The 23,013-nt window shown below is 34.4% G+C and overlaps 1 protein-coding gene across 1 annotated transcript; it reads right to left on the bottom strand.

The window, feature by feature from the left end:
• Positions 1-1,988: 1,988 nt before the first annotated feature.
• On the bottom strand, positions 1,989-3,846 carry LOC105054247 (B3 domain-containing protein Os03g0120900). Its single transcript, XM_010935729.4, has one exon. The coding sequence runs from the start codon at positions 3,412-3,414 to the stop codon at positions 2,353-2,355; it is 1,062 nt and encodes a 353-aa protein (XP_010934031.1). The 5' UTR covers positions 3,415-3,846; the 3' UTR covers positions 1,989-2,352.
• Between the last annotated feature and the right edge of the window lie 19,167 nt (positions 3,847-23,013).

Below are 23,013 nucleotides of genomic sequence, written 5' to 3'. Positions count from 1 at the left end.
CTTCTTCGGATGCAAAAGATGGGATAACTAATCATATTTTGATACTTGGGATACCATAGTATGATTCAAACTGATGATGTATGTACACGTATAATATGAATGACCAAACCATATAGCCATTTATTATCAATATCTAATGAGTTAGTGATCTGCGTGCAAGATGAATGGATAAAATTTTTGTTCATTAGAATGTAACCAGAAGAAATAGCTATCCCATTGTTGGCAACTTTATATTTCCGTATCTTAGGAGCACCCTGCATCATGGCAAGCCTGAGGAGCAGCTTCCATATATGGTGTCATAATGACTGCTTGACCATTGTAGAAATTGGTTCGTTCAAACAGTGTGATAACCAAGTCATGCATGCATATTAACTCTAGTGTTCCAAATTATGTCGAAAATCATGTGGATAAGTATGTAGGGTTATGATACATAAAGAAGAGCTTGCTTGGTCAGTGTCTAAAATCTTTCATCACTTGTTTGAAAAAAACACCCTTCTCACATTTAGTTTCCATAATAAAAGGCCTACAAAATCTTCCCTCATACTAATTGAAATTCCATCAGTTTCACCCACCGTTTTGCACAAAAAAAGAAATTCAAAAAATTCTATGCATCTCCACTCCCTAATTCTGAAAGGTAGCTGATGTTATTTTCATAGGATTATTACGCACATTGTAATGGACCTAGCACTATAGTCTCTGTAGACATGGCAGGTATGAGTATCATGAGACGTCTAGGATGCCCAACTCAAAATATTTTAAGCGAACTCTTCTAAGTTTCAGGAGTTCCAATTTGTAGATTATTGAAGAAATGGGAATAACATTAGTTCTCAGAAGGTCCCAAAAAAGAGAGTCAAAGCTATACATAGGAAAAGGGAAAAAGAGAACAAGAACCGAACGTAAAACATATATATATATATATCATATTTTGGATTTTGCAGCAAAAAAACATTATGTTGTACTTGCACTTTGAGATTATCTAACATGCCTAAAGATAAATGAAAATAATGCAAAATTCACAATTTAATACCAAACTAAGAAAAAGAGATGACTAATAAAAAAAGTCTATTTTACTTTTTTCCAGGAAAAAGCCATGAAAGAGGAGGGGATTGGCGAATCCCTGTCTATAAAACAGACAGTCATGAAGAAGGACTTTTTGCATTCGAATTATTTTTTATCCCAAACAAATCTTGAAATCAGATAAGCGCTAACTTTTCTTCTGCTGCTATCCTCTATATTCTTTTATTTATAGATTGATTATCTTTTTTTTGTTTTCTTGGTATGTGTTTCAAGTACATGAGCAACCAACTGAACCTTGTATCGAAAATTCTATTCCACTCATTCCCTATTATGATTACCTCCCATACCATGCCCACTGCAAGTGCGTCCAACATCTTAGCTCTTGTCAGTATACCTCACTACAGTTAGAAATAACTATAGTGCAACAAAAAGCTTAGCCAGTTCGACCTTCAACTTTCTTAAATGCAGTACGTGAGCATCTTGGCACCTATTTTCTTCACTCTCTTCCACCTTAAAGAACTTTTGGATGGTATTCAACACACATCCCTGACAATTGTTACAGCACATTAAGCAGGGCGTCTATAGCATTAGCAGTACTCTCCTTTCATCAATTGGAGTCCATTACTAAAGCTTGACCACTTAAAATAGTATAATTTCTTTAAAAGAAAAAAAGAGAGAATTCTGCACAGCTTACTCCTATCATATCCCATCATGCATGAATGACAGCATACGAGGTGCTGTCATGGCAGGCAAAGATAAAATCCCAATGCACAACAGATAGGAAATGGATGGAGAAGGATTGAGATCTGACCTCCTTTTTCTCCATAACTGTCTGTCCTCTTTAAGGCATGCCCAGTGCTTTGGAGGTATGTGAGGAAGATGTAGCTGAAACAACCTAGCAGCACAACAATGAGTAATCTGAAGGCAATAATATCGAAGCTCGAGAGCTTATATCAGCGCATGCAACCGAATAAGGGCAAATCCCCAAACTAATGTAGTTTACACAGATGGAAAATGTTTATCATATGTAGGGCATAAGAGGGATCAATACCTATAATATATTTACAATTGGAATAGGAAATCTGATAGAAGGAAAAAGGAAAAGGAAAAGAAAAATAAGTTTGGATATGCTTCCTTCCTTTCTTCCCAACCCCACTCATGCCAAGTATCCCAATGATTCCTCATGCTCCAAGAAGCCAAGTAAGCGCTAAAAAGAAAGAATCTTTTAACCTTTCTCTCATTCAGTTCAGTGTCCATCGATCCCAATTCCAGGTATAGATCTCATGAGGGTATGACGATTAATTTCCTTCCTCCCCATTCTCCTCCTTTCGATCATCACATGTCAAGATCCAGCGGTGACTGCTTCTCCTTGCCCGGCGACCGCGAGGCGGCCATCGAAGTTTCGGCTCCACCTTGCGACCATTGGAGGAGTTGGGCCGTCGAATGGGGTTGCATCCGGCGCATGCTTAAAGACCCACCATTGCCGTCGTCAGCACCACCATCCGGTTCGGGACAGTCGAGGTTCACCCCGAATAGCCTGACCCGCTTCGCTTGTGCCTGGCTGTGGACGAGCGGCACCGAATCCAAAACCAATGGCACGCCGGCCACCACTTCATCCCCGCTGCTGCTTCCGCCTCCTGGTTGCACCCCAATCTGCGGCGGCCCTGCCGCTGCCGATCTAAAGAAAAGAAACTGCCCGCTGCCGGGGTTCGCAGCGTTGTACCCGTACCCCTGCTGGCCGTGGTCGTACACCAGTGCTGCCGGAGGGACGAAGAGCCGACCGCCCCACGGGCTCACCGACCGGGCCAGCGACACTCCCGGGAGGGGTAAAGGAAGGCGCGGCAGCTGGCGAGGCAGGTTGTGAGGCTCAGGCCGCCGCCTCCAGTCGATAAAGAGGCGATCGCGGGCGGCTTCACCGACTCCTCGCCCGAAGGAGACGGTATCCCCAGCATCAAGCCTCTTCTCCTTGACGAAGCGGCTCCAGCCCTTGGTCATCACGTAGCTCTGGCTGCTGTTCCAGTAGGAGTAGCGGAACCGCCACGGCTTCCCCGTCCGGTCCTCGAAGCTCAGCAGCATCCCTTTCTCGTTGGTCGACATGTCGAGCGGGAAGTACTTCTCGGCGTGCTGCTTCGGGATCACCAGCCGGTTGAGCTTGCCGACATCGCTCGGCGTCACCACCTTGTCGAACATGTGCTCCTTCTCTACATAATTAGGAGCATCGCCGCTGCCGCCGCCTCCGCTCCCCGGCGCTCCACCGGACCATCGGAAGGCAGTGGAGGAAGAGGAAGGGGGGGAGGAAGAAGAAGAAGGAGGAACAAGATGAGGGTGCTTGGAGGCCGCCTCCTGGTGGTCATCCTCACTGTAAAACCTCTCTCTTCTTCCATGTGTGAACTCCATCTTGACTTTGAGGTCAGAAAGCCCTGAGGAACCGAAATAGAAACTAGTACTGCTACTGCTGCTACTAGTACTCACCTTTGGTATGATAGATCTTTCACTTTCTTTGCTTTTCTTTTCTTTTTTTTTTTTTTTTTTCCTTCTCTAATTCTGTTGGTGATTTGTCCTGGGACTGAGATCTGATGGGAGGCCAAGGAAGAAAGGAACGGTCGGTGTCTACAGCTTTGACCAGAAATCAGTGAGGGCTGGGGACTCGGCGGGTTCCTGCTGACCCCTTTGGGGGATAGATCGGATGTGGGTGGTTTCCTGGCGCTGCCAACGGACTGCCTCGAAGGTTCCCCGAAGGGCCGGGAAGGTATTTTAGCTTCCAACAAACCAAATGGGAGGATAGAGAGAAGCGCAGACGCTAAGGGAGAGAGAGAGAGAGGAAAGATAGGATGGTACGGTAGCTTTATAAAGGAGAGATGGGGGTGGGGGGTGAGGAGGGCCCATGAATTATCTGGTTCGGCTCATGTGAGCTTGTCCTTTTCATCATTTGGGAATTTATACATGGCTCGCGATAAGCCCCAAAAAGCCTGCTGTTCTGGAGAGCATGAGCTAATTGAGACTGCTTCGCTATTGTGCCACAAAAAAAAAAAAAAAAAAAAAGGAGGAAAAACCTATATCTACACATGTACTATTATACAGGCGCCTTATAAACAAAATTATATTATATCCCAACTAGTATACATATGTATATATTATGATGGCTTGTTTTATATACAAAGAATAAAAAGCTCGTGTTTGTGAAGGGAGCAATAGTAGTGGTGTTACTGTTTTTTTTTTTTCGGGGTGGGGGTGTTGCTTTGGTTTAGGGGTGCTTTGACTTTTGGAAAACAAGGGAGGCCTGTATTGGCCTAAAGTGAGCTTGAAGAGTGGACAGGAAAAATTAGAGGCAGCATGAGAGGGTAGGGTGTCTTCTCCCACCAACCTGGCCCCTATTTAATTTTAAAACTCAAGCCTCCCCCCGTGCCTTGACCCATGGAGAAAGGAAAGATACCTGGAGGAGAGCAACATGCGATTTTGTAAAGATGTGCTGCAATAAAAATATGGGATCTTGAAAGGGCCACGACAACAAGTGCAGAGTTTGATATTATTGATGGAAAGGGTGGTGGAGGAGAGCAGCATCCCCGTCCAGCGCCCCAACCCTGGCTCTCCTCCCATCCCGCTTGGATTGGACAGCGGGGCGTTTTCGCCTTTTTGTCCATGCACGATGTGTCGTTGGGGCTTTCGATCTGATAACTTGGACAGGCTCCGCTGATAGCCCGATCAGAGCGACCATCGGGTAATATTAATAAAATAAGCATTTGGTGGTTCGAAAGGTGAGATCTTTCCATAATTTGTTTGTCTTTTTTTTCTCCGAAGAAGGGAGCGTTTTGTTGAGGTGTGGAATAATGTGTCGGCATCGGCAACCGATTAAACGCCGTCGCTCATCAGGGTATCGTGGGTATAATGCACAAATCGTACAAGTATGAAGAATTGCTAGAAATTCGATTCGATGTATGACACCTTTTCTTTTTTTGGGAAAATGCAGCCGGTACATTAACTGGTGTTGTTTGGATCAAGGATACATCTTCGCATTAGAGGACTGGGTTGTACAACACCCCCATTAACTGGTGTTGTTTGGATCAAGGATACATCTTCACATTAGAGGATTGGGTACGACACCCCCATTAAAGGGCATCTAAATCTGCTTAATTAAATTTTATATATATATATATATATATATATATATATATATATATATATATATATCCAAATCCCGACAACGCCTCATTTGTTTCATTATCGGCACATTTGTAATTGAATCCTGTCTAAGTTCAGCAAAATTATTATAAGAAAGTACCGCGTGTCCAATATCTAGATCGGACACGTGATGGCCACACACTCCTTAGAATAAGATCCTAAAAAATATATAAAATTTATTTTTATATTCAAAAATATTATCTCAAATCATTCTTTTTATTGTTTCAAATAAACTATAGTTCATCAATACCTCATCATAATCAAAATCAATATTTATTTCAAAATAAATTAGACAACATTTTCTAAGATCCTATTTTCCTCGCCGCTCAATCTCAAGCCCCATAAAATCTTCTAGATCTAAAAAAAAATAGAAAAAGGAGGATGAGCTTTACGGCTCAATAAGTATCAATATCTTTAAGAGATCAAGTATAATTAAAAAAGCAAAGAGATTAGCCCCATGACAAGGCAAAGAGATTCGTCCTAAAAATAAATATGTGAATGCTTCAATGTGTGCTAGCGATCAATCCTGACTAGCTAGGCTCAGAAGGACTAACTCTGCCAGCGATTAGCTCCGACTAGTAAGACCTAAAAGAAACATGTTTCTAACGTGTAGCCAACAATCAGTCCTGTTGGCTAGACCTAGATCATAGTTCAACTAGAGAGTTTTTTCCATTATTTTCATAATAACTAGCTTTCATAGCAATATAATTCAAACTTCCATATCTCATTTCAAAAAGCAACAGAATACTTTTTATTCAAACAGCATATATACGGGTGAAAATGCAAAATTTTTATTTTTAAAAGTTATACAATATTAATTAATCTTCTTTCCTAGTACCATAGAATAGATTTAAAACAGAGAATTTAATTTATTTCAAATAATAATTTGTGATAATCTTATCAGTCATTTTATGCTTGATCCATAATTTGAACAATCATTTTCATGAGAGCATGCACAATATAAATAATTTTTTTTAATTTCTAAATATTATATATATTATTTTATAACATCAATTTGAAATATATGATAAAAATACTAGAGAACATAAGAAACTTAAAATCAGTTGAATCCAAAAGTCATGATTTTTGGCACATGACCTGTTTCTCAGATCCGATGTTCTTCCCATGACAAGGCTCTGATCAAATAAATTATCAAGACCATTAGCCTTGAATTAAAAAAAATTAGATGAAAGAAGAAAAAGATCCTAGTATGGCCCCAGTCTAGATCATGATTGGGTCGATTTACAGGTCGGATCTATATTGTTCGATTTGACCCATACTCAATTGGATTGGATCTAATCAGCATGTTAGATTTTACTAAAAAAAATTGAGTCCCCCTCTCCCTCTCCCTCTCCCTCTCTCTTCCACTTTTTTTCTTATTTTTTCTTTCTTCGTCTCTTTCTCTCTCTCTCTCTTTCTTTCTTATTTTTCTTTCTTCCTCTCTTCTCTACCAAACCATGGGCTCCATCAAGGGTTTCTAGGGAAAACTGAGAGGGGAAGAAAGGGGTGGGGTCAGCGGTAGCCGACGGTGGTGGTGTAGTCTAAGTGGTTGGGAGATGGAGGTGCGACACGGTGGCGATCTGGCCTACAATAACAGGGTAGCCAAGAAAAGAAGAAAAAGAGCACTATCCCGTTTGCCATGGCAGCCGCACCCAAGATGAAGAAATAAAGAAAAGAGAGAGGAGGGAGGCTCATCAGCAGCAACAATGATGATGGGCAGTGGTTGGTAGAGCTAATTCCGGCAAGTATCACATCCAAAACCTCCTAGAACAGAGTAGATCAAGAAAAATAGAAAGAAAGAAGGGCTCTTAGACGACGACAGTTGATTGTAGCACTCTGACAACTGTCGGAGGTGAGAAAGAAGAAAGAGGGAGGGCTTCGGTGGTGGATCGAGAGGAGGGGTGATAGGATCTAAGAAAAAAATGGAAGAGAAGGGGGTAACCTTGACTCATCCACGAAAAAAGGTCGATCTTCACCGGTGTAACCCATCCAATGACCTCTGACCTTCCTTCCTCAGCATACGACACTAATCCGACAACCTTGGCAACCTTATCATTAGCTATGGTCGTGGATTGGGCAGGGAACAAAGTTTTCCTGTTTCATTCAAACCCTTCTTCATCCCCAACTCTTTTTTTTTTTTAGAAGTTCTGATGAAATCAACGGAGCTTGCCAATTTCATGATGAATCGGATCCAAAAGGACTGATTGTCATATTCTCCCCTCTTATAAAAATTTTATTTTCAAAATTTAAAAAATTTAGATCTTTCGAAGTTAAGGATGCTCAACCCCAAAAATTTACAATACCAATTTATCCGACTTTAATATTTCTATCAAAAAAAATACATGTGCACATTACTAAAATGCTTGCAAGCAATCTAACCCTTCAGGTCAACCACAATGCTCATGCACATTTCTATACTAAAGCAAAGACTCTTTGCAAAAATACTTCACAGTTCAACACCTTCACATTAATTCTGGAGTTCTACCCTTTTAACATACAATCAAAGATCTCGTACCTCCTCAATCAAAATTAGTATAATCAAAGACCTTCTATCACATTTAGAATTAAGATATAAATTAAATAAATCAGCACTAATTAAGTGACCAAGATTTTGAGATAAATTTATGTTCATTTAAGATTAAGTACTTAGGATCAATTGGATGAAAAAATCTTATAACAAGATTGATTATTAGAATCAAATATATTTAGAATAGAGCTGAAAATGATTTAGGCTCAAACACTATGATGAAATTTTGATCCCATAAAAGATAATGGCCCATCTTGATTAAAATCAAATAATCAGATGACTGTAAAGGTGATCATGATAATACAGTAATAACTTTAGGCAAAAATGATCCATCATAATTATAGAAATGATCTCAGAATTAAATCATAAAAATTAAATCTGAGAAGATGAAGTATTGATATCATTATTCCTATGTTGGAGTTTAAATCATAAAGAGGGAATGAATCACAATAGATTTATTTAGATACTTGATAAATAGATCAAATTTAATTAATAACCAATTAATCTTAGATATAAGATGGTCAAAATTTTTTTTTGGTACAATCAGTATAGCCATGACATGAGTATAGCCATGTCATGACTAGCCTAAGAACCCATAGTATTCATATTTTCTTTATGAAAAAAAAAGCTGTCTTTGTTTTTTGTCATTATTGAAAAAAATAATATTTTTCATAATAATATATTTCAAACCACAATCAACATTGTTGATCAATTGAAATGACTCAACCACCATGCTTCCATTACACAACTCTGATTAACATTCTCTAAATTTCTTAGTAATCTTAGATTAAAATTTTATAAAATTCAAGAGAAGATTTTGTTGTCAAGTACACTATATCATAATTATATCTCGAGTAATTACCAGATTTGCACCATGGTTTGATCAAAATATTAGCTTCTAAATCTTGATTTAAGTCAAGCCAACACTAGATTACCTCAATAATTCAATTAGATGATCAAAATCAGTCTCTCTCTTTTGAGAAAATCAACTTTAACTTATCCATCATAATCTTGTAACTTGCTAAAGCATCATAATTAGAGAGGTGGATCAACTTTAGAAAATCCACTCAAAAAATCAGAAAAAAAATTTATTCTTGATAACTATAAAATGCCCTTCCATTATTTAGATCTTGCCATGATCATAGAATTCTTCTTAATTACCTGCAATATCCTTGAGAAATCATTTGATTACCCTCTTTCTATTTTTTATCAACAAAACAACTAGAGTCTTCTAACTCAAGATGACTTTCAATAAATTCAAGATTACTATCTAATCATATTAGATTCCCCAAATAAATTCAATGCTGCCACAACATAATATAACCAATCTATATTACCCAAAATATATATTTTCTTCTATATCAATTATTTAACCTCGATGATTTTCTCAAACAATAATCTGTGACAATCTTCTATGCTTCAGTTCTAAGGATCATTATTTATATCCATAAAAAAATTTTAGAGATTGTATAATAATTTAATTAACATTAAATATCCATAATTATTATGAGATAATCAATCAAGATCCTAATTCTATCCTGCTTTCACTAATTTAAGTTCTTATAATTTTTAACCTAAACTCTGATACCACTCTGCCATACTCTGAGTCCAGCATCCGGATTGGACACATGATGGTAGCACATTCCTTAAAGATTATAAAGAATATACAAGACTTGCCTTCACATTCAAAAATATTATCTTAAATCATATTTTTTATTGACTCAAATAAACTATAGTTCATCAATGTCTCATTATAATCAAGATCAATATTTATTTCAAAATAAATTGAACAAATATCCTCTAAGATCCTATGCTCCTCATTGCTCGATCTCAAGTCCCATAAAATCTTCTAGATCTATAAAAAAAATAAAAAAAAGAAGATGAATTTTACAGGCTCAGAAGTTATCAATATCTTTGACAGATCAAGTATAATTAAAAAAAAATTTAAACATATAATAATAGATGCAAATACCAATATAATTTGAATTTTCAAACTTTACCATGTGTAATAGCAATATTTAAAAATCTCTCTCAGTCTTCATTGACTACGGCTATAATCAATCTCGTGATAAGGCTTAGAAGAGGCTAGTCCTTGAATACAGAACCTCCAAACCATCGATTTGTACCAGTGATTAGCCTCACTGGTTAGGTCTAGAAAAAAACTAGCTCTGATTCATACAGCCACGATTAACCCCATGACAAGATAAAGAGATTGATTTTAAAAATAAACATACGAATGCATCAATATGTGCCAGCGATCAGCTTCGATTGGCTAGGTCCAGAAGGACTAACTCTGCCAGCGATTAGCCCCGACTGGCAAGATCTCGAAGAAATATATTTCTGACGTATGGCCAACGATCAGTCACATTGGCTAGACCCAGATCATAGTCCAACTAAAGAGTTTTTCTCATTATTTTAATAATAACTAGTTTTCATAGCAATAATAATTCAAACTTCCACATCTCATTTTCAAAAAGTAATAGAATACTTTTTATTCAAAAAGCTCATGTAGGGGTGGAAATGTAAAATTTTCATTTTCAAAAGTCATGCAATATTAACTAATCTTCTTTCCACATACCATAGAATAGATTTAAAATAGAGAATTTAATTTACTTCAAATTGCAGTTTGTGATAATCATATCAGTCATTTTGTGCTTGACCCATAATTTGAACAATCATTTTCATGAGAGCATGCACAACATAAATAATTTTTTCAAATTTTTAAATATTTGTATATATTATTTTATAACATCAATTTGAAATACATGATAAAAATTTTAGAGAATATAGGAAATTTACAATCAATCGAATCCAAAAGTCATGACTTTTGGCACGTGGCCTGATCCTCAGATCTGGTGTTCTTCAGGTGACAAAACTCTGATCAAATAAATTGTCAAGGTCATTAGCCTCTAATTAAGAAAAATTAGATGAAAGAAGAAAGAGGATCCCAGTCTAGCCCCGGTCTAGGTCAAGATTAGGTTGATTTATAGGTCAGATCTATATGGTTCGATTTGATCTAAACTCAATTGGATTGGATCTGATCAGCAGGTTAGGTTTACTAAAAAAAAATTGAGTCCCTCTCTCTCTTCTTCTTTCTTTTTTATTTTTTCTTTCTTCATTTCTCTCTCTCTTCCTTTCTTCCTCTCTTCTCTGTCGAACCATAGGCTCCATCAAGGGTTTCTAGGAAAAACAGAGAGGGGAAGAAGGAGGTGGCGGTCAGCGATAGTCGGTGGTGGTGGTGTAGTCAGAGGGGTCGGATGATGGAGGTGCGGCATGGTGGTGGTCCAACCGATAGCAACAGGGTAGCCAAGAAAAGAAGAAAAGGGGCACTGCTCCTTTTGCCATGGCAGCGGCACCCAAGTCCAAGAAATAAAGAAAAGAGAGAGGAGGAGGCTCACTGATAGTGATGGCAATGAAGGGCGGTAGTTGGCAGAGCTAATTCTGACAAGTATCATACCAAACCTCTCAAAATAGAATAGATTAAGAAAAATAGGGAGAAAGAAGGGCTCTTGGACAATGGCAGTTGATTGCAGCACTCCGACAGCTGCCAGAGGTGAGGAAGAAAGAAGAGGGAGGGCTTTGGTGGTGGATCGAGAGAAGGGGTGATAGAGTTTAAGAAGAAAATGCAAGAGAAGGGGATAATCTTGACTCATCCATGGATAAGACTGATCTTTGCCGACGTAACCCATCCAATGACCTCCGGCCTTCCTTCATCAGTGTACGACACTAATCCAACCACCCTCGCAACCTTATCATTAGCCATGGTCATGGATTGGGTAGAGAACAAAGTTCTCCTGTTTCATTCAAACCCTTCTTCATCCCCAACTCTTTTTTTTTTTGAGAAGTTCTATTAAAATTGATAGAGCTTGCCGATTTCATGATGAATCGGATCCAAAAGGATTGGTTCTCATAGAAAGAGATTCAGGATTCAACCTTTGGTGTTGGTATTCCCATCGCATTTTTCAAAAAAGATACTTATAATTAAAATCTTTTTCATTAGTCCAAGAACCAGAGATTATATTAAATATTTTGGACAAGTATAAGTACCCCATCCTTTTTATTTTTTCTGCATAAATTTTAAAGCAAAATAAAAGAAGTAAAAAAAAAATTGAACCTCATGTGCTGGACACATGAGACAAAAGAGGACTGCCAATAGAGTCCGTCTTTCCTCTCTCCGAGTCCAATAGGGATCAGGATAGCTAATCGGAGCTCTTAATCCAGGACTGATAAAATATGATCTGACTTACCAACCCAACCCTTATTCAATCCACTACAAACAGATTTGAATTTAGGCTAAATAGGTTTGAATCATAAATAGGTCAATCTATTTCACCTATTTAATATTGAGGTCAAATTGGAATTTCAGATATTTAACCCATTAATCTATATAATATTCAGATCGGATTGAGTCAGATAATTAAGCTATTTAACCCATTTAACCTATTTAACTCGTTTAACATGTTTAAAATCTGCTTAATTTATTTCTGACCTATTTAACCCAATCTGTTTAACCTGTTTAATCTATTTAATTTGTTTAACCTAATTTGATCTGTTTAACAAATGGGTTAAGCAGGTCGGATCGGGTTATCTATTTAATAAATAAGTTAAGTTCAAATTTAAATTTTTATCTATTTAATAAATAAGTCAAGTTTGTGTTGGTGATTTTCTGATCCGACCCATATCCGATCCAATCCAATCCAATTGCCACCCCTATCTAAATCTCAGTTATAAATCCTTTCCCCTTCCCATCTAAACATCTCACCCCATGCACATCCTCGATCAATCGATGGTGAAAACCCCTTGATTTTCTCTCATTTATCATTGATTATGCTTGATGATTCACCATCAATTCATCATCGAAAGTGAGGTAATCCACCTCGATCTCTTCTCTATAGATATTCCTGTGTTCCTAAACCATCGTCAAGACCCTATTATTGCCGACGAGTCACTAGAATCAATGAAAACCCAATGCTTTGGTTCTTATTTTCTTCCCCATATTCCTTTTATTTTTTTATTCTCCCATCTACTCAGCCATTGTCATACTTAGGTTGCTGAGGATGGAGCTGTGAGATTTCACTACCATCAAGGGTCACTGCCAGAGGGAGGTGGCTTCCCTACTATTTTTTTGCCTTCCCATGTTTCCATGAAAAAAAAAGAAAGAAGAAAATGAGAGAAAGGGAAAAAAACTAGAAAACAAAGAGAGAAAAGGAAAAAAAAGAAAAGAGAGAGAGAGAGAGAGAGTTTCTTGCTCTTCCCTCTCTTCACTTACTGTCCTAAGATTCTCTCTCTACTTTTTCTCTCTATATTTTTTTCTCTCTTCATGAATTTCTCTCTCTATAAATCCTATGAACTAGTAGAGGGTTTAGATATCAAGAAAAATTCAGATTGATCAATTGATCCAGAGAGGGATCTTGAATCTATTTTATTATGATCGTTTATCATAATTCCTACTATCTATAATCATCTACAATTTTTATGTTTGATCCTGACTAGATATGTAAGAATCCAAATTTTTTCCACACAAATCATAAAGTAGAAAAAAAAAATAGAGAGAGTCCTGATTGGACTCTATTTCTCTCTTTGAGTCCATCATGAAAAGGACTCCTAGGGCTCATCAGATTTCGACAAAAATCCTAGGAATAGGCCTATAAAAGGCTCAGAATTCTTTCCCTATGCATTGCCTCTCAACCCCTGATCAATTGTTGGTGAAATCCATGGGATTTTCTTGGATTTTTGACAAGTATTTTCGAGAGCCACCATGTGTTTAATTTCATTGGGAAAGAGGACCAAATATCTTGCTAGAGATAAGGTACGACCTCCAAATCTCTTTTTCCTTCTTCTTCCTAGTTTCTTTGATGCCCCACCGGCTAGGTGGTCATCGAATTTTATGAACAAGGCCTTCCCTTGCTTTTCTTTTTTCTTCTCTTTTCTTCTATCAGACCAGCTACCATCGTCCGATCCGGCTTTATCGTAATCATCGAGGGTTGGAGCCACCTCTATCGAAGCCACTATCGTCAGTGCCATAGGGTCACCACTACCATTACATACACCATAGAGGGGGGATGACCGGCCTAAACCATCTTTCCTCTTCCCCTATTTTCATAAAGATCAAAATGAGAGAGAGAGAGCGAGAAGAGAAAGAAAAAGAAAAGAAAAGAAAGGACAAAAAAGAGAGAGTTTCTCTCTCTTCCCTCTCTCCTCTCTATATTCTCTCTCCCTTTCTCTCTCTTCTAGTTTCTCTCTACATTCTCTCTAGAATTCTCTCTCTAGATTATCTCTCTCTCCTCATAGATTTCTCTCTATAGAAATTCTATGAACCATTAGAGGGTCCGATGTCTAAATAAACTTAGATATATTGGTTGATTCTAGGAGGGATCTTGGACCTATAATGTTCGGATAATTTTTTATAATTTTTTCATCCTTAATCATTTATGATTTTTATATTTGATCTTGATTATATATAGATAAAATTATATATATAAGGTGTCAAGTGGAGATACCTTGATCTTAAGCTCGTGGATCGAAGGGTTGATCAATAGTTATCTTTGAGTCTGAGACTGATAAAGATAAAAATCTCCTTACATAATCATCTATATGTATATTTTTGTACCTTGCATGATGATTTTGATTTTGTTTGGATATATAATATTTACTCTTTTGATTGTTGGAAAACATGATATCCAATATTTTGAAATTGAACAAGAATGTATTACAAAATTAATAACTATTGATTATGAAAGAAGAATTCGACTAGCCATGATGTAGATTGCTGATCAGGCCAGGGCCGAATTGTGACATCTTGGATTGTCAATCATGGACCGAATCATGACATTCTGGTTTGTCACTACGAGCTAAAGCACGGATATCTTAGTTTACCACCAAGGACCAAAGTACGAACCTTCTAGTTTGCCACTACGGGCTAAAGCATAAATATTCTAGTTTACCACCGTAAGTTGAAGCATAATTATTATGGATTATCATTATAGGCTGAAGCATGGTTTATGATTTGTTAGTCATAGACCAAAACATGACCATGATTAGTCTAAACCGAAAGATGATGATTGATTTAGAAAAGATTAATGAAACATAAATGATAAATCATATGAACATATATATATATATATATATATATATATATATATATATATATATATATATATATATATATATATATATAGCTATTGAGTTATAATGCATATCTGATACGAGATTTATGATTTCTTTTTGATAATTGCCCATTCATTATTTTTAAATTATATTATTATATTGGTGTATGTATGATTGGATTCTTACTGGATTATAAAGCTCACTACCCTCTATTTCTCTTTTTCTTTCAGAGTTACAAAATGCTTATACTAGGTTAAGGTTGGAATCTCGATTCGAATGGAATGATTAGATAGAGTATCATCAATAACAATTGGATGATTAAGTTTTGTAAATTGTATAAGATTTGATATTTGTTAATGTGAAATATTTGTTATAAATTGAGATCAATAGTGTTTGCAGAATCTTGAGATTATAATGAATTTAAGATCTTACATATTCTTTAGAATTTTATCTTAAGAAATGTACAACCATCATGTGCCTGACCCGATGCTAAGTTTAGAGCATGATAAGATGGAGGTGCAACTATCTGCACAAGATGTGTTGAGCAAAATATCCTATTTATGAATTCATAGATGGAAGAGTTAATAATCGATCATTATACTTAAATCTAAAACTAATAGAGGCAAGGGTCCTTTACATGATCACCTATATATATGATTTTTCAGTATTATGTATGATGATTTCTAATTTCACATTGAATATATGAATTTTTTATTATATTTATATTATATGTTAACTATTTTAGTTGTTAAAGATAAAATATTAAATATTTAAAATTAAATAAAAAATATAATATGAAATTATTGAATAGTGTATTGATTATGTAAGAGGACTTGGACTAGCCATGATATGGATTGACAGTGATGGATCGAATCATGATATATTGGTTTGCCATCATGGGCTAAAACATAGATATTTTGGTTTGCCACCATAGACTGAAGCACTGATATCATTATTTGTACCATGGACCTGTCATGCCATGAACTAGAGTGTAATATACACCGCATGCCTATAAGGTGGACCCTATAGACATATAAGGCTTCCTGGATAATAAATCTAATTTATTCCATAAAAATTTTAATCAGATTATTCTTAATCCTCAAGAGCTAATATAATTACATACCATCATCCTTTTATCCATCATCATATAGTCTCGAGATAATAAAAAACCAAAACACGTCCAGATAATATATATTAACAAATGTCAGATGATAATTTTCAAATCTAGAGTTACACCCAAAACTAGTTAGTAAAGATAACTATAGTATCTAGTCTTTACATCTAGCTAGTGCACTCTTACAAAGTTCCACAAGTATTCACATTTTAGCATCTATAATAGAGAAAAAGGATATAAAATAATGAGCTAGACTAGCCCAGTAAGTGCTAGAATACTTCAAGGTGGGTACTACAACAAAAATAACCTATAACGACAGAATTTTAGTAACACTCAGAAAAAAAAGTTATTATAAATACTTTCTAGTAATAATTTTAAAAAATATCATAAAAGATATATAATATTGTAGTGCTTTATTAAGAGTGCTACTAAAAGTTATTATATAGCGTGGTATCTTAAAATTGCTACAAAAAATTATGTTCTATTATAATGATTTTAAAAATTATCATAAAAAATCTATAATATTATAATAATTATTTATAGATATTATTAAAATTTATAATGTTATGATGATATCAAGTAAGAAAAAATTTTTTGGTTAAATAGAACCTACTTGGCAATATTTATAATTCTATTATAGAATATTAATTATTCATTGATAAAATAAATTTTATCATTTACATATCATTATATAACTAATAGTTTTTATTATTAATTATTTATAGATAATTTTTATGATAAATTAGTATCATTGCAAACTAATTTGAATTTTTTATGGTGATAATATTTGATTACTAAATATGTCTTTCAACTTTCTAGAAAAAGATATTGCATATATTCAACAAATTTTAAAATTAATATAGTTTTAACTATATGGGCCAAGATAGTCTAATAATCAAATGAAAATAGTTCTTGACATAAAATCCACTATCAATGTTGAATGTACAATATATATCAAAATCGAGTAATGATCTATGATATAATTATTAAAAAATCTGTATAAAAATAAATTTGATCAAGAATTTGGATTTGATCCAATTTAATTTATAAAATTTAAGGATTACTTATATAAAATATATACTATAAAGTTTTAAAATATTATATATTAAATATCATTATTTTTTATTTGTAGCATAAATAAGAAGAATCATGATTATCTAATTTCAAAGAACTTTAGAAAAAAATATTTATGATTATATAAATATGTCAAAATTATTTATATTTTAAAAATATTTTAAATAATAAGGTTTTCAAAATATTATAAAGAATAAAATGACGTAATATATTTTTTTATTTTTCTTTCAAAAAGAAGAGGATTGATTTTTTTGTAAAAAATAATTAATTATTAAAATTAAAATATCATAATATATTTCAAAAAAACATACTTTACAATATGGATAAATTTTGACTAAGTACAATAAATCATAACATTATATCAAATTTTAATATTTTTATATAAAGTAATATATCTTTTTATTTTCTTTCAAAAAGAAGAGGATTGATTTTTTTATAATGATAATTAATTATTAAAATTAAAATATCAGAATATATTTCAAGTAAGTATACTTTATAATATGGATAAGTTTGAATAAGTATAATAAACCATATCTTTATATCTGATTTTAATATTATAATGGTAACTAAGTACTAGGTAACTATTTAATAGATCTTAGGTTTGATTCCTTATATAGGTGATAATTTAAAATTATAAGTTTGATCAAATACTAAGATACCATATATGAAGACTTGAATAAGATAAGAGGATAATATTTGATAATAAAAAATATATAATCCAATGGCATATATCAATAATAAATAATCGATATGATAACAGATAATAGGCCCTTAGGTAACTACTATTCTATTCATCAGGGGTGTGGCGTTGAAACTAGTTTATCAGATTACAAGTCGATAGGACCAACACACAATTTTTATTGACAGGACAAAAATAGATCATAGTCATGCTAAATATTTAAAGAATATTTGTGCGAGTTGCCTAGCCATATTTTTCCAAAATTAGTATCATGATAAATCATATATCAAACTAATTTATTTACATAGGTATGAAATACATATTAAATTTTTATACTATATATAAAATATAACATGCTTGACCTTCAATTTGATAGATGCAAAGATTATTAAATTATTTTAAAATATATATATACCAAAAAGCATTAAATTACTTACCTTATGAGTGTAAAAATCTAGATAATCCTAATCCAATCACATGGACGCTTTAAAACCTAAAACCCAAAACCATACATGCATATGGGTCTACTAGCAGTATATCAATATATTAAAATAATTTTTAAATTTTTTAAAATTTTTAAAGATTTGATCATTTTTTAATTTCTATAGAGAAATGAAATTACTAATCTTATCCTATTTTCCATCACTAAGAAACAAGAGAGAGAGCAAAATCATGGAAAGTATACTTGAGAGGAAGGGAGAATATGATGGAAACAGAAGAAAATGAGAGGAGATGGACTCTAGGCCCTAGTTTAGTGGGTCCAGATCTTGGTGTCACATCCTCTCATCTCTCTAAGTCCAATCAGGATCGATAGATTAGAGCTCATTGGAGCTCTAAATCCCAATTATAACTCCTTTCCTCTTCCCCTTTAAACATCTTGCCCCTCATCCTCAATCAATCATTGATAAAAAGCCCTTGATTTTCTCTCATTGATCATTGATTGGGCTCGATAATATACCATCAATTCATCATCGGAGGTGAGATAATCCACCTTGATCTCTTCTCTATAAATATTCTTGAGTTCCTCAACTGTCATCAAGACCCTATTATCATTGATGAGTCATTTGGAATCGGTGAAAATCCAATGCTTTGCTTCTTATTTTCTTTCGCCTATTTCTTTTATTTTTTATTCTCCCATTAAGCTAGCCATCGCCATGCTCGGGTTGCTGAGGTCAAAGTCATCAGGTTCTGCTACTGTCAAGGGTCGCCACCAGAGGGAGGTGGCTGACCTACCATTTTTTTGTGCCTTCCCTTATTTTCATGAAAAAATAGAAAGAAGAAATGAGAGAAAGAGAGGAAAAGGAAAGAAAAAAATAGAAAAGAGAGAGAAAAGAAAAAAAATCAAATTAAAGAGAGAGACTTTCTCTCTCTTTCCTCTCTCTCCCTTTCCTCTCTTCACTTGCTTTTCTTAATTTCTCTCTCCACTTTCTTTCTCTATAAATTTTTTTCTACTTTCTCTCTCTATAATTTTCTCTCTCTTCATGGATTTTTTTCTCAAAAAATTTTATGAACTAGTAGAGGATCTAGGTATCTAGGTAAACTTAGATCGACCAATTGATCCTGAGAAGAATCTTGAACCTGTTGTATTATAGTCATTTACCATAATTTTCTACTATCCATAATCATCTATAAATTTTTATATTTAATCCTAATTAGGTAGAGGTGCAACTGTTTGCACAAAATGTATCGAGCAAAACATCTTATTTCTGAGTTTGTAGATCAACGAGTTAATTGATCACTGCACTTGAGTTTGAAATTGATAGAAATAAGGATCCCTTTACATGATCACCGATATATATGATTTTTTTATATTATGCATGATGATTTCTGATTTCACATTAAATATATGATTTCTTATTATATTTATATCATATATTGACTATTTTGGTTATTAAGAGTAAAGTATCAGATGTTTAAAATTGAGTAACAAATATACACTACAAGAATATTGAGTATTAGCGATGGCTATTAGCTAAATTTGTCGTCGCTAATAATCTTTTTTTTCGACGGTAAATAGTGATCAAAAAATTTACTGTCGTTAATAACTTTTTTTTCGATGGCAGCTGGGTCATCCACTAGGCGAGCTGCAGTTGTAGAAGACCACACACCAATCTAGGAGGACTGATGATTATTTAGATTCTAGATCGTAACAGATCGTGATAAAAATTTTAAATTATATTTATTAAATTATTACAGGATCTGATATGTATATTAGAACTAATGTATTTCTGAACCGTATAGACGGACTATGTAGAGTACATCGTTGTACGGTACGATGATGACCCATCCACTCATACCCTCTTTGACCTTGAGAGATGGCTTAGGATCACCGAACGGGTGAGTAGGAGCTGGGTCATAGGATTCGATCACAGCTTCGATCCTTCAATGGCTCAATAATCTTCGACATCCTCACAGACCTCGACGTCCCAGACTTGGAGCTATACGCACATAGAAGAGATCGTGCAGAGGCTTCTGAGCCAATGACCTCAGAGCTTTCGAGATGCCGTCCGCGATACGGTCGTGAAGATTCTTCGGGATCCACAGCTATGCACGTGACCAGCTAGACTCATTGTTTCAGCCATCACATCAGGTAATTCTATTAGTAAACTCTTTTACTTATTTTAAGTTTTCATATTTAGAGGCTTCACATATTTAGGCTTGAGTCAGAGAAGATGTAGGGGCTAAAAATTCAATCTAATCATCCAATTGATAGATCGGGGGTGTTTCTAGTTTCGTATTATCAAATAAAATGTGTAGGAATAATCTGTTCGAGAATCGAAGAAGTGTATCAAAAAATATATCTCTGTATCGAAAGATATATCTCCATATCAAAATTTATTAATAATATTTTATTTTTTTTCATTTCAAAATGCTGGAACATCCAGCTCTCATCCATCAGCTATTGGAGAGGAGCAGGAGGAAGACGAGGAGGATCTGGACTAATTTTTTTTTATTTTGATGTATTGTATTTTTTTGATACTGCTTGTAAAATTATATAATTTATAATTTTAATATAATATAATTAATTTTTTATTTGTGATTGTCATATTATCTTTGAATTTTAATTATAATAGATGATAGAAACCATAATTGATTGTAATTAATTAAAATAAGTTTTAAAAAATATTATTATAAACTTTTTTAAAAAATAAAATTAACTATTACCGATGGCTTTAGCCATCACTAATGACAAAATATGATTTTTTTTAAAAAAAATAAATATTATCGATGGCATTAGCAATGGTATTAGTGACAATAAAGTCGTCGCTAATTATTTTTAATTTTTTTAAAATTTTATTTAAAGATAAAAAAAATAAATAGCGATGGAATTTAGCCATCATTAATACTGTCGCTAATACCTATTATTAGCGATGGCTAATAAATCCATCACTAATAAGGATAATTAGCGACTAAAATTTTTTCGACTACTAATTAGCGATAGAGAGCCATTGACGGGGTGCCATCATTAATAGTATTAGAGACAGCAAATCAACTATTAGCGACGGCTATTAGCCGTCGCTAATAGTCTAATTTCTTGTAATGATAATATGAAATTATTGAATGATGTATTGATTGTGTAAGAGGATTTGAGCTAACTATATTATAAATTTTCAGTTATGGACCAAATCGTGACACCTTAGATTGCTAGTTATGGACCGAATCATGACATCCTAGTATGCCACCATAGACCAAGGCATAGATATTCTGGCTTGCTATCATATGCCGAAACACAGATACCTTGGTTTGCCATTGCAGACCAAAGTGTGATTATTAATGGTTTGCCACCATGGGCTAAAGCATGGTTTATAGTTTGCTAGTCACAAACCAAAGCATGATCTTAATTAGTCCAAAAATAAAAGATGACTATTGATTTAGAATATATTAATCAAATATAAATGATAAGTTATGTGAACTCACATGTGATATATATGATGGATTTTTGATACTATATAATTTGTGATATATATTTATATAACTATTGAGTTACATTAGACACGAGATTTTGCGATTTATGATTTTTCTTTGATATCACTCATTTATTATTTTTAAATTATTTTATTGTATTGATATATGTATGATGAGATTTTTATTGGGCTATAAAGCTCACAACTTAAATTCTTTCTTTTCTTATAAAGTTGCAAGATGCGTAGTATTGGATGGGTTTGAGTATAGAGTTTGAGCAATGGAGTCATTTTATAAATCTTACATGATCTCTAGGATTTGCTTTAGGGTTCATGCAGCCATATCACATGGTCGACCCAAGTGATGAATTCAGGGCATGACAATGAGAACCCCAATAAAATAAATAAACCCCATCAGAAATCCTATAATGCACACATACTTAGATCTTTTTGGATGAAGCATGAATTAAAACATAAAATGGTTGATATTATTATCAAATAATTTCTTGATTTTTTTTCTTAAGATCTTATTGAAAAATTAGGACATTTAGATGGATGGGCTTAAGAGTATATAAGTACCACAAGAATATTTAACATATTCGATGTAGGACTGTTATTTCTCAATATCCCCTCTCATGTATGGATCCTGAGGGATGAAATCCATAATATGGGGCAACACATGCATTAGTAAGTAGGTGTTTGGAGTTTTCGACAGGCAAGAAGGATTGGTAAGCTCTGATACCATGTCAAGATCATATCTAAAAATCTGAACATTTGGATAGGCTTGAAAGTATACAAACACCATAAGAGTTCTTAATCTATCCAATGTGAGATTGTTATTTCTTAATATCATTAACATATTCCTATTTTCCAATTCTCTTTTGACTTATTTTCTTTTCTTCCTCTTCTTCTTTTTTTTTTTACTTGCAAAGCCATCTAAGATGGACATGGGGGATGTGGTAGATTCTAACCCAATCATAGATAAGAAATCAAAGGCACACAAGTAGCTAGCACCTAGTGAAACCCCTTAAAAAAAGTGTAAACTTGCAATAACCGCCCAAAAAAATCCTTAAGCCTAAATCTCCTTTAGCATGAATCTCAAAGCATGGAAAAGGAACTAAAAAAATTAGAAAACTCACATGCTGCGCATGTGAGGTGGGGGAAGGAAGACTCCTGATGGGAGTCTTCCTCTTCTCCTTTTTCGGCTAGGGAAAAAGGTCTTAGGGCAATCAAATCCTAGGATATGTGGTCTATAAAATGTTCCTTCCCTTCCTAGTGATCTTGCCCCAAAATCCCTTCCAGTGTCAGCAAGAAATCCATGTGTTTTTCTATGACTTTTCCATAGACAATCTTTGGAATATTTTTCCAACCAATTGGCCATCCGATCTCGTCGAAGCCAAGGTAAGGATGAGGT

Source organism: Elaeis guineensis, chromosome 11 (genome assembly GCF_000442705.2).
Source record: "Elaeis guineensis isolate ETL-2024a chromosome 11, EG11, whole genome shotgun sequence".
NCBI classification, from domain to species: domain Eukaryota; kingdom Viridiplantae; phylum Streptophyta; class Magnoliopsida; order Arecales; family Arecaceae; genus Elaeis; species Elaeis guineensis.
Note: the sequence above shows the minus strand (reverse complement) of the source record. Positions and strands in the feature narration are given on the sequence as shown.